Source organism: Lepidochelys kempii, chromosome 17 (genome assembly GCF_965140285.1).
Source record: "Lepidochelys kempii isolate rLepKem1 chromosome 17, rLepKem1.hap1, whole genome shotgun sequence".
Lineage (NCBI taxonomy): Eukaryota > Metazoa > Chordata > Testudines > Cheloniidae > Lepidochelys > Lepidochelys kempii.
Window position 1 is genome coordinate 214263 of NC_136396.1, and position 12843 is coordinate 227105.

The window sequence follows — 12843 nt, forward strand, 5'->3', positions numbered from 1 at the left end:
TGAAGTCATAGAATCATAGAATATCAGAGTTGGAAGGGACCTCTGGAGGTCATTTAGTCCAACCCCCTGCCCAGAGCAGGACCCATCCCCAACTAAATCATCCCAGCCAGGGCTTTGTCAAGCCTGACCTTAAAAACTTCTAAGGAAGGAGATTCCACCACCTCCCTAGGCAACGCATTCCAGTGTTTCACCACCCTCCTAGTGAAAAAGTTTTTCCTAATATCCAACCTAAACCTCCCCCACTGCAACTTGAGACCATTTCTCCTCGTTCTGTCATCTGCTATCACTGAGAATAGTCTAGATCCATCCTCTTTGGATCCACCCTTCAGGTAGTTAAAAGCAGCTATCAAATCCCCCCCCATTCTCCTCTTCTGTAGACTAAACAATCCCAGTTCCCTCAGCCTCTCCTCATAAGTCATGTGTTCCAGACCCCTAATCATTTTTGTTGCCCTTCGCTGCACTCTCTCCAATTTTTCCACATCCTTCTTGTAGTGTGGGGCCCAAAACTGGACACAGTACTCCAGATGAGGCCTCACCAATGTCGAAAGTAAGGGAAAGATACTGAGAAGTAATAAACTAAGAATCACATCTATCCTATAATACAGGATAGTTGGTAATGATCATCATTATTAAACTTTCACCCAGAAAGTTACTCTCTCCTTACAGATCAACACTCTGATCTCTCCTTCAACACCAACAAAGTCTATCACGTAAGGATAGTTTTTCCCTTTACTGAACATGCAAACCAGGAAATTAGCAAACTGCAGGACCCTGTTCACACCTTCACTAGATAATGGTACTGTTGGGGGTTCTTCTCAAGGCCCAGACGCCGCAGTAGGTCATCTTCCCCTCCCTCTAACAGCTGGTAGAAGATGTGAAAGTTCCTCTCTCCATGATTCTGATGGACAACCCGCGATTTCTCCAGTAGGTAGTTCAGGATATGACCCCCCACAGGTGCACCCTAAACCAAAGAAGATAAATTGAAACATCCTGCTTCTTTGATGGCAGAATATCAAAGACTAAGAGTTTGGAATAATGGGTCACAAAAAGTAGAAGTAATCTTTGTCATGTAATAGCATAAACTAACAAATACTCAGTGTGGGTTTGAGCTCTTGGACTTCCAAAGAGTAGATCGAACACAAAGTATTAGAGAATAAAACTCAAAATATAAAACCATTACACAGATCAATATTACAGCTCACCTTGAATGTGTTCACTGCTGGTCACTCCATCACAAAAAACTTATATATGTCTCTTGACATGGATTCCATCCATGCCTCTAATAATTTTGTTGCTCTTCTCTTGTCCTTTTTCATTTCTGCTATATTAGAAACAAGGATGGAGTCCAGGGTCGAGAGATATTTAAAAGATTAGGATGATTTCTGTCTATCTAGGTTTTTACACTATGTTAATTCTCATGGCATTGTGGTATTTACTTTAGAAAGGAAACAAACAAAATACACAAGATAAAGCTATATACAATAATTCTATACAGAAAACTAAGGTTGCCTCTGCAATCTTAATTCTGTCCCTTTGTGCATATTCATAGTCTTTAATTTCTTTTTCCCACATTCTCCCCCCCTCCCCAAGGCCCCATTATCCTCCATATTTTTATATATATATCTATATATATATATATATAAATGGAGGTGATTTAGTTGATGCTGTGTTCTAATATGGGCTAAAATGGAGCAGAGATTCTTATTTTTCTCTAAAAGTAGGTGCCCAACTGATGTCAGATTTTTCACTGGATTAATTTTTATGCCATTTGAACTTTGTGTAGTTTTGATTTGGTTTCTCTTATTGTGGTAGGAAAACTTTGAATTTGGGCCCTGGCTGAAATCTTGCCTGGGCAGTCCTACTTTTCACTATTGACATATTTCCTACAAAACACTGACTAGCTATTCATAGTTTGGTAGAGAGGTGGCCCTGAAGAGAAAGGGTGTAATGGGAAGGTTTTCTAAAATGTTTAGATTAGGGTCATTTTTAGCTATTATTTGCATTATAACTGAAAGTTTGTGAGCTGTGCCTACAAGTAGGATTAGTTGTTGATGGGAGCTGGACACGCACAAAACCGATAGATAGCACACCAAACCTTCCACATAATGAGCTACACTTTTCTCTCAGAGTTTACCCTACAACAGAGAACGGTTCACGCTCAGCTGCTGGCGGATAAAATATTCTCCTGCCACACTTCTACCTTGTTTCTCTAATATCCCGGGATCACCACAACTACAACAACACTGCAAACACACTTCTACCTCCACAGATCTTCCTCTCTCTCCTCTCCGCCAATAATACCCACCCCCAATTAAACTTTAAAAAACTCCATGGCATTAATACATACACAAAAATTCACTAGAAGCTATGAGGGTTGCTGCACACACCACATAATTGAAACAAACCCACAAAGGCAAGGGAAGGAGAAGTTCAACTCCCTAACAGTAAATACCTTACCACTGCCACTACAACCATACACTGCAACCTTAACTCTTCCCCCCTTAGGGATACGAGCCTTTCATCACCTCCTTTAATAACCATTGTGCACACAACCCTTTATTAAACTACCCTCCCCTCAGCACAACCAACTACTGCACTACACATCCACAATCACTAGGGTTGGGAAAGGTGTTTGTGAACCAGGATGAAAACAGCGCAGTGTTATGGTCGTCGTGAATCATCTGTGGTGCACAGTACTTGTGGTAATGGTAAGGTGAGTGCTTGTGGGCGGAAGAACAGAGTCTCTGTACCTTTTGGCTTGACTTTTCACTTTCTTAACTTTCGTGTTTGTGTCAGGCATGCTGTGCCTGTAGCAATTCTAGCTGCTTCACAATGAAGTGTGTGTATCTATCTATCTATCTATATACACACATACACACACACAATTATAAATCTGAACAACTCTTTGTACCCAAACTTTTCTGAAACAGTAGACTTCATTCACAAGAGGCAGGTAGGGTTTTTACTATACCTGAACTGTTGATGCAGATCTCAATATCTGTGTGCTTGGGCATCCAAGCAAGACTACAATGAGGTATATAAAACAGATTTTCACCTTGTAATCAAACTGCACATCCATGTATTTCCCAAATCGGCTGGAGTTATCATTCCGAAGGGTTTTTGCATTTCCAAATGCCTGAATTAAAAAGATAACAGATAAAAGAAGTAAACAGTCTTCAAAAACAAGGAAACCATAAAACAGGGCATTTTAAAATATTTTTCACAAACCTGCCAGTGGCTTATGTACTGGCCTACAGACACAGGTTTGTCTACCCCTGAGTGACATATGTTTTGCCAGCATAAGTGGTAGTGTGCACAGCACTATGTCAGCGGGACAGCTTTTCCTGCCAACATGCTACTGCCGCTCTTTGGGGGTGGTTTAATTATGTTGACAGGAGCGCTCTCTCCCATTGGCATAGAGCGGCTACATGAGAGATCTTACAATGGGGTAGCTGTACCACTGTAAGCTCTCTAGAGTAGATATAGCCTAAGAAGAAAGTAAGCAGCTACCTGAGTTCTGATTGTTTGAGCTGTACGCATACTGCAAATATAAAGTTATTACCTTGCATGGGCCTGTTAAACCACTCCTCTCCTCCTTGCAAAGATTTATCCTAATCCCACTCCCTGTTAGGAAAATGCGTCACCCGAAGAAGTCTTGCATCTTCCCCCATCACCAGTATGACTTAATAGGAACTTGGTCACAGACCTCCCAGCCTTGTCCAAGCTGGCCAAACTTCTCCCTCCCACAGGCCCACACCCAGAACATTGTTTTGAATGGGTGGTGGAAACAGTAAAGGGAACTGTAAGGATTGTACAGAACTGGACACTAGAGGTCACTATAACACCAGAAAAATGCAGCATCAAATACATATCTGTTGTAAATCAAAGACTGAGTTGCCTACACAATGCCAAGTTTCATATCCTGGACTTCAAATTACCTCTAAGACCGGATTGGACTGTAGGAGGCGATCTTTCACTGTTTCAACTTGGTCACTGGCTGGACATGTCACTGCATAGTACTGAAGGATTTTCTTGGTGGCTTCAGTTTTTCCAGCTCCACTCTCCCCAGATATCAGGATACACTGATCCTTCCTCTCAATGCGCAGGGAACGGTATGAGTTGTCAGCAATAGCATAACTAAGGAACAATGACAATTGGAAATTAAGTCTGCTTTCACAAACATGAAAGGCAGAGAATCCTCAGTTAGGCTTTTAGAGTTTCCACACCGTCACAATCACAACCAGAAGAAATGCCAACTCCAGCCCCAATATTCTAACGGTGCAAAATCCTAGAAAAGATGGCCCTTCAAGAATAGTATTTATATTGAGAAATTCTGATCCAAAGCTTCTATAATTATTGTTCCCACCAGTTTTCTGGAGTATTTCATACACCAAGTCTTGTTTAAATCAAGCTGGATCTTAGAATTTCAAACACATTCCTTGCAAAGAAAGGAGCATTAGCGAACAACAATTTCTTCTTTTGCTACTTAAGATTTTGCTGTGTAAAATGTAATTTATTATAGTTTAACAAATTCCTCTCCCCTCTCTATCCAAATTCCACTTCTAGGGCATTTCCCAAATCAAAACAGTTGAATAAATGTAAACTGTATTTTAGTTTTAGAGTTTGCCTCTGGACTGCATATTCTTATGTAGGGGTTTTATAACCCCCTTAAGTGAAAAGGAAAGGCCAACCGTACTGCATACCTTATATTTTGTGATGTATACCATTTATTTAGGTATGACTGCTGTCCACATTATTAATCACAGTCCCCTCCCCTTGCATGGTGACTCATCCTTACTTTGGATGGGGAAATTCTAGCCAGGATGTCTCAGTGTTTTCCCATTAACTGTAATGGCCCATAATTTGTCTCTTCCTGGGTAGTACAATGGTAGGTGCTTGAAACTAGTCTTGTCTGGCTGGGGTGGCAGTCCGTCCCTGCCTGGCTGACCACTGCCCTACTGTGAGGTAGAGGTAAAGGTAAAGCTTTACAAACCCAGTTCTCAATATACATAAATACATAAATTAATAAACACAGATTGTATACCTATCTCATAATGATTATTAAGTTCAGAACATTACAAGCTTTCAAAGAAGACCTTACTCAAAATTTTTGTACACAACCAGCTGATTAAATTGTTTCCTCTTGGGAGCTCAGACCCCCTGTTCTCTCTTTGGGGTGCCTGGACCCTGATTATCACAGACATGTGCCAGGTTTCAGAGTAGCAGCCGTGTTAGTCTGTATTCGGAAAAAGAAAAGGAGTACTTGTGGCACCTTAGAGACTAACCAATTTATTTGAGCATAAGCCAGCATTTCAAGTCCATTGAGATAAACCTTTTTTCTTTTCAATGACTAGGTACTACAAACTCCACAGATAATCTGACTCAAGTGTTCCCACTAGCTTTAGGGTATTTTGATATTTGTATAGCAAGGTAGAATTGTTTTCATTTTATAAAGCCCATTTTTAAAAAAAAGGCTCAGAAAAATAGTCTGAATTGCTGCTAACAGTAATCGATGAAACAGCACACAGTCCAGTGCTTAAAATGAGTCTGTTTCCCATAACATTTAAAAATATTCAAATTATTTTCTGTGCAGCAATAATACCCCTAAAGGAGCTAGTCTGGAAATACCGTCTCCTGTATCAGGATAGTATTGGCAGTCCTTGCACTTCGGATTTACTGAGCTGTACAGTTACAATTTCTCATTGACTGGTTGCAATGAGGGTGAGAACTTTTTTTTCTTGGACTGTTTGAAAGAGGAATACTTTGCAGGGCACATCTTCCCTGGTACAATGTATAACTGAATAGAAGCAGAACTGGGTAATGCTCCAATACTTAAAAGGATTTGTTTAGTGCTGATAGAATCCTCAGTGTTGTACACTGCAAACAGATAAACAGCCCTTGTCCCCAAAATTTTACATTCTAATTAATGTATTGTGACACGTCAGGCCAGATGGCTACAGGAGAGTGATACAAGGCAGATATATTAGCCCCAGGTTAAGTAGGTCCTTTTTCCCTGGGTAAGGTAACAGGGAAGGTTCCAGAACAATCAGGAACTTTCTGAAAACAATTAAGGGAGACAGGCTGATTAGAACACCTGCAGCCAATCAAGAAGCTGCCAGCATCAATTAAGACAGGCAGGCTAATCAGAGCACCTGGGTTTAAAAAAAGGAGCTCACTTCAGTTTGTGGTGTGCATGCGAGGAGCTGGGAGCAAGAAGCTGAGAGTGAAAAGGTGTACTACTAGAAGACTGAGAAGTACAAGCATAATCAGACATCAGGAGGAAGGTCCTGTGGTCAGAATAAAGAAGGTGTTGGGAGGAGGCCATGGGGAAGTAGCCCAGGGAGTTGTAGCTGTCACGCAGTTGTTACAGGAGCCACTGTAGACAGCTGCCATCCACAGGGCCCTGGGCTGAAACCCAGAGTAGAGGGCAGGCCCGGGTTCCCCCCATCCCTCCAGCTCCCTACTTAATACTGGAGGAGCTGACCTGCACTGTGGGTTCCACCAGAGGGAAAGGTCTCTGGCCTGTTTCCCGATCCACTAGATGGATCAGCAGAGACTGCGGGGATTGTTCTTCTTCCTTTTCCCCATGCTGGCCAGTGATGAGGCTAACTGAGTGACCGGCACATTTGAGTCACGAAAGTGGACAAACTGAGGGCTGCCATGAACCTCTGAGGCGAGCAAATCCACCAATGAGCGCAGGACCCACCAAGGTAGAGGAGGAACTTTGTTATAGTACGTATAGACAGGATTCTGGATTTTCCCAAGCAATCATGTTTCTAGCATCACCTCATCATGTTTGTAACATATTCCCATCTCACTTGCACTGTTGAGTCACCTGCCAACAACAGGAAACAGCCCAAATAGTTCTCCCTGTCCCTTCAAAGGTCTTTGGAAGAAAGAGTCTTCAAGAGGTATCTCAGGATTGGGCCCTGGCTCAGCGAGCAATTTGGTCAGCTAGGCTCACTCAGCTGTGTCCTCTCTCTCTCTCTCTCTCTCAAGCTTCAAAAATCTTTTATTTTAAATAGGAAATTGGGAACGTTCACCAGGCCATGTAAATAAATACATTCTTTGTTCCAATGGGCTCATGGTATCTTAGCAACAAGGGAAATACCAGATTAATATTGGTCAAGCAGTGACAGAGGAGGTAGGAAAAAAAAAATCACACACACACACACCCCCTTTCCCTCAGATTAGTCATAAACTGAATAAGCTGCTTAGCAGCAAGGGAAACTTAGAACCAGATCATCTGCACACTGAATAACCCTGGAACAATGAGGTCTCTGGTCCTGCCTAGGCTGGATCAGCAGCTCAGATTCCTCTGAGTCTCAAATCACTTGGCCAGGAAGGAATTAACTCCCTTTCCAAACAACACTCTCAAAGGCAACTCACTCTCTTCGACAGGTTTCAGAGCAACAGCCGTGTTAGTCTGTATTCGCAAAAAGAAAAGGAGTACTTGTGGCACCTTAGTTAGTCTCTAAGGTGCCACAAGTACTCCTTTTCTTTTCACTCTCTTTGGAAAGAGAAGCAGGAATAAAACAGCCAGCCTTTCTAAAGGTCCCTTTTGCCCCCACTCCAGTACTCTGTTTGGGAAGATGGAAGGGAAAAAAAGTCTTGTATGTTTGCTTTCTGTAGATCAGTATTAAACCAGCCAGGTGGGAATAGCACAAACCGTATTGTTTACCCACAGGCCACTCACAGGTGAGGAGAGACTTCATAGAAACTGACACCACGGTATCGCTCCATGTGTTGTTTGCTGTAGATTTCCAGATCCTTGTATGGATTTACTGACACCAGAACTGAGCCAATGTAAGTCTGAAAAGAGCCGAAAGGAAAAGCATTACATGAAGGCTAGCATCTATTTCTACAAGAGCCTTCAGAATTACTCTGGAATCCCAGATATTTTTACAAGGCCAGCCTGAAACAAGGGCACTTGGAATGCTGCTACCAGCTTTGAAGAGAGAGTGACTTGGGAGTCTGAAGAAACAATCAATCAGTCTTGCAGCCAGTAAATGTGGGGCTACAGAACTTACATTGGATGTGTCCCTTTTTCCGAAAATTTCTGCACTTACATCCTTTAGTGACTGCTTCAGTGCTTCTGGACATCCCAGCAATGCAGCTTCAGTACTGGGTTATTTTTGACTACTCATTCCAATATTTGGGATCAGAACTAAGCTTGGGTTTGTTAAGACCACAACAGAATAGCTTTATGAATTCGGAAGAATACAGTATGTGCTGGATTTTCAGTGGTGCCGGGCACTCAGAATTCCAGCGGAAGTTAACTGGAGCTGCAGATGCTCAGCAACCCGAAAATCAGGCCCTATATATGCCAACGTCAGTAAACAGAACGGGTCTGAGAAACAGAATCATGGGCTATAAAAGGGGAGCTGGTGGACACCACCACATCCAGATCCCACACCTGCAGAACAAAATCACTATGTCCAGCTTTCAGAGCAAATATCCAAATTCTAGTCAAAGATCAGCACTCTGGCTGCTCTCTGCTACTTACATAGATCAGATTCTCCTTGAATCGTTTACGTAGGTTTTCAATAAAGGCTGCTTCGCTAGTAAAGTTCTCTAGCAGGACGAAATCCTGAACCCCCACACGGTCACGGGCTGTTAGAGCACTCTCCATTGTCAACCGGATACCGTCACTCCCTGCCGCCTGCAACCATAAGCAGTGAAATCAAAAGGCTGAGACTTTCACGATACACAGAGCACTTTGCCCACAAAGCACAGACACAGGACCAGCGTACAAACAAGAGAAAATAAAGCAAACCCCATTAATAAAGCAACCCCCCCGTCACTTCACACTAGCAATGGCCAGTTTGCCAGAAGACAAGGCAGTTTTTTTTTTGGGGGGGGGGAGTTATTGCTAAAATTCCAATCAGTAATAAAGCAGGATCAAATCAACATCACAAGAACAATTATTAATACTTTGTTGACTCTTGAAAATATTTATACGGGTTGATATACCCACTTCCAGGAACTAGTAAACAGTGCTGAGATTAAGTATTCTTGTCATAACGAATAACTTACCTTCCTAGAATAATTTTGGATTTTAAAAAAAAAAAAAAAAAAAAAGTATTAAACAGAATCCAGATTTCCCCAAGGATCTTTCAGGAAGACTGAGTCTGAACTGCGTTCCTATTTCCATACCCTGTGGTAAATGACCTGCCTTGAGGTAAACAACCTTTCAGAGAGCAGCAGTAAATTGTTATTTACCAGCTGCGCATGCCCGAAGTGCGAACAAGTTGACAGCTCTAGTCCAGGCACCTTTTCCTGATTTCTGTCAACAGCACAACTGAAATTATAACAAAGATCTATAAAGAATAATTAATATGAGAAAAGAGATTTCTTTTGCCTCACATATTACTTCTCTCTCCTCAACTGCACTCACCTCTTCTTTTTCATGCTGGCATAGATAGTACCCATCAGGAATCAGAGCCCTTTTCTCCTGTACAAATAACCACATGCCCAGGACATCTATATCATGCAGAACGGAAGAGCCCTCAGTGCAGTGCCCTAACCTGACTACAGTTTGATGTGCACAACATCATCTCAACATACAGCAGAAACCCAACACCCCCTTCACCAATAAGATCGCATCCCACTGTTGGATCATATTAAAGAAGTTCTGTATTAAAATCACAAATGAGTTTGATTCCCCATAGTTTAAATTCCAGGGTATTACTAATTAAGAGGTCTCTTGGTTTTTGGTATTGTTTCTCTCCCTCTGTGTGTGAAACTTGCAAGCTGCTAATTGCGTTAGTACATTCCAAGACAGAGTCTGTTCTTAAAGCAATTCTTTGTAACAACAACTACTCACACAGAGAGAGACTCAAAGCAATACTCTGTAACAACAGAAACAGCACCCAGAGACTCCCCGCCCTTTTGTTGTATTCATCTTGCTTTGTTAACAATTGTGATTAAAATAGAGATAGAGGATGTATGTGGATGGATGCTTGGTGTGGATAATAACTGAATGATCAGGGACGTGCCAGCCTAAGAATCATAGAATCATAGAATATCAGGGTTGGAAGGGACCCCAGAAGGTCATCTAGTCCAACCCCCTGCTCAAAGCAGGACCAATTCCCAGTTAAATCATCCCAGCCAGAGCTTTGTCAAGCCTGACCTTAAAAACCTCTAAGGAAGGAGATTCTACCACCTCCCTAGGTAACGCATTCCAGTGTTTCACCACCCTCTTAGTGAAAAAGTTTTTCCTAATATCCAATCTAAACCTCCCCCACTGCAACTTGAGACCATTACTCCTCGTTCTGTCATCTGCTACCATTGAGAACAGTCTAGAGCCATCCTCTTTGGAACCCCCTTTCAGGTAGTTGAAAGCAGCTATCAAATCCCCCCTCATTCTTCTCTTCTGCAGGCTAAACAATCCCAGCTCCCTCAGCCTCTCCTCATGACTCATGTGTTCCAGTCCCCTAATCATTTTTGTTGCCCTTCGCTGGACTCTCTCCAATTTATCCACATCCTTCTTGAAGTGTGGGGCCCAAAACTGGACACAGTACTCCAGATGAGGCCTCACCAATGTCGAATAGAGGGGAACGATCACGTCCCTCGATCTGCTCGCTATGCCCCTACTTATACAATCCAGTGTCCATCGGCTGAAGAAGGCATCAAGTGGAGATAACCAGAGGACCCCTGGAGGACAGACTAGAATCCACCCAACAGCCTCAAGAATGGGAGAACCAAAGAACAAGATAACATCTAGCAGCACGGAGCCGTCAGGAATGTGCTATCTGCTGATTGATTCAGCAACAGCATGATGAAGCAATTCCCATAGACTAGCATAGGAAGAAATTCCTATAAAAATGGACTCTAGAAAGTGAGAACTTTGGGGTCTGATTCTGCAAACCAACTTCCAGGAGCATCAAATGTGCATCTGACAAGGCCCTGCTCCCTCCTCATGTCCAGGCCTCCTGGCCAGTGGCTTGGCATGAGCAACTCTAAGGCTGGTAACTATGATACACAGCCCTCTGTGGAGATAGAGGTGGTTAGGGACTATTTAGAAAAGCTGGACGTGCACAAGTCCATGGGGCCGGACGAGTTGCATCCGAGAGTGCTGAAGGAATTGGCGGCTGTGATTGCAGAGCCATTGGCCATTATCTTTGAAAACTCGTGGCGAACCGGGGAAGTCCCGGATGACTGGAAAAAGGCTAATGTAGTGCCAATCTTTAAAAAAGGGAAGAAGGAGGATCCTGGGAACTACAGGCCATTCAGCCTCACCTCAGTCCCTGGAAAAATCATGGAGCAGGTCCTCAAAGAATCAATCCTGAAGCACTTGTATGAGAGGAAAGTGATCAGGAACAGTCAGCATGGATTCACCAAGGGAAGGTCAAGCCTGACTAATCTAATCGCCTTTTATGATGAGATTACTGGTTCTGTGGATGAAGGGAAAGCAGTGGATGTATTGTTTCTTGACTTTAGCAAAGCTTTTGACACGGTCTCCCACAGTATTCTTGTCAGCAAGTTAAGGAAGTATGGGCTGGATGAATGCACTATAAGGTGGGTAGAAAGCTGGCTAGATTGTCGGGCTCAACGGGTAGTGATCAATGGCTCCATGTCTAGTTGGCAGCCGGTATCAAGTGGAGTACCCCAAGGGTTGGTCCTGGGGCCGGTTTTGTTCAATATCTTCATAAATGATCTGGAGGATGGTGTGGATTGCACTCTCAGCAAATTTGCGGATGATACTAAACTGGGAGGAGTGGTAGATACGCTGGAGGGGAGGGATAGGATACAGAAGGACCTAGACAAATTGGAGGATTGGGCCAAAAGAAATCTGATGAGGTTCAATAAGGATAAGTGCAGGGTCCTGCACTTAGGACGGAAGAACCCAATGCACAACTACAGACTAGGGACCGAATGGCTAGGCAGCAGTTCTGCGGAAAAGGACCTAGGGGTGACAGTGGACGAGAAGCTGGATATGAGTCAGCAGTGTGCCCTTGTTGCCAAGAAGGCCAATGGCATTTTGGGATGTATAAGTAGGCGAATAGCGAGCAGATCGAGGGACGTGATCGTTCCCCTCTATTCGACATTGGTGAGGCCTCATCTGGAGTACTGTCTCCAGTTTTGGGCCCCACACTTCAAGAAGGATGTGGATAAATTGGAGAGAGTCCAGCGAAGGGCAACAAAAATGATTAGGGGACTGGAACACATGAGTCATGAGGAGAGGCTGAGGGAGCTGGGATTGTTTAGCCTGCAGAAGAGAAGAATGAGGGGGGATTTGATAGCTGCTTTCAACTACCTGAAAGGGGGTTCCAAAGAGGATGGCTCTAGACTGTTCTCAATGGTAGCAGATGACAGAACGAGGAGTAATGGTCTCAAGTTGCAGTGGGGGAGGTTTAGATTGGATATTAGGAAAAACTTTTTCACTAAGAGGGTGGTGAAACACTGGAATGCGTTACCTAGGGAGGTGGTAGAATCTCCTTCCTTAGAGGTTTTTAAGGTCAGGCTTGACAAAGCTCTGGCTGGGATGATTTAACTGGGAATTGGTCCTGCTTCGAGCAGGGGGTTGGACTACATGACTTTCTGGGGTCCCTTCCAACCCTGATATTCTATGATTCTATGATAACAACCTTGCAGAACCTGTGTGTGTGTGTGTTTGTATGAATGAATGTGTGAATAAATATGAGACTGAATGGAACGTTATAGCTATAACTAACTGCTTACTATGATTCTTTCTGTATTCACAATAAATGTGGTATTTTGCCTTTTCCCCTTTAATAAGATCCTGCTGGTTTTTATTTAATGGTATAACACCACCCCTTCAGATTCCCCTAAAGAGGGAAAAATTAAGGCGAAGCATGTATGGTTCTCAGATTTTCAATC

At 43.1% G+C, this 12843-nt stretch overlaps 1 protein-coding gene across 6 annotated transcripts in view; it reads right to left on the reverse strand.

The window, feature by feature from the left end:
- Window positions 1-12843, reverse strand: part of MYO1C (myosin IC) — a 119068-nt gene that overhangs the window by 54467 nt on the left and 51758 nt on the right. For all 6 annotated transcript variants that reach the window (XM_073315956.2, XM_073315957.2, XM_073315959.2 and 3 more), the window contains exons 2-6: window positions 8507-8662; window positions 7697-7812; window positions 3939-4137; window positions 3056-3136; window positions 782-961 (exon numbers count right to left, since the gene is read on the reverse strand). In XM_073315956.2, coding sequence (XP_073172057.1) covers window positions 782-961; window positions 3056-3136; window positions 3939-4137; window positions 7697-7812; window positions 8507-8632 — 702 coding nt within the window. In that variant the 5' untranslated portion in view covers window positions 8633-8662. The remainder of the gene's footprint in view (window positions 1-781; window positions 962-3055; window positions 3137-3938; window positions 4138-7696; window positions 7813-8506; window positions 8663-12843) is intronic.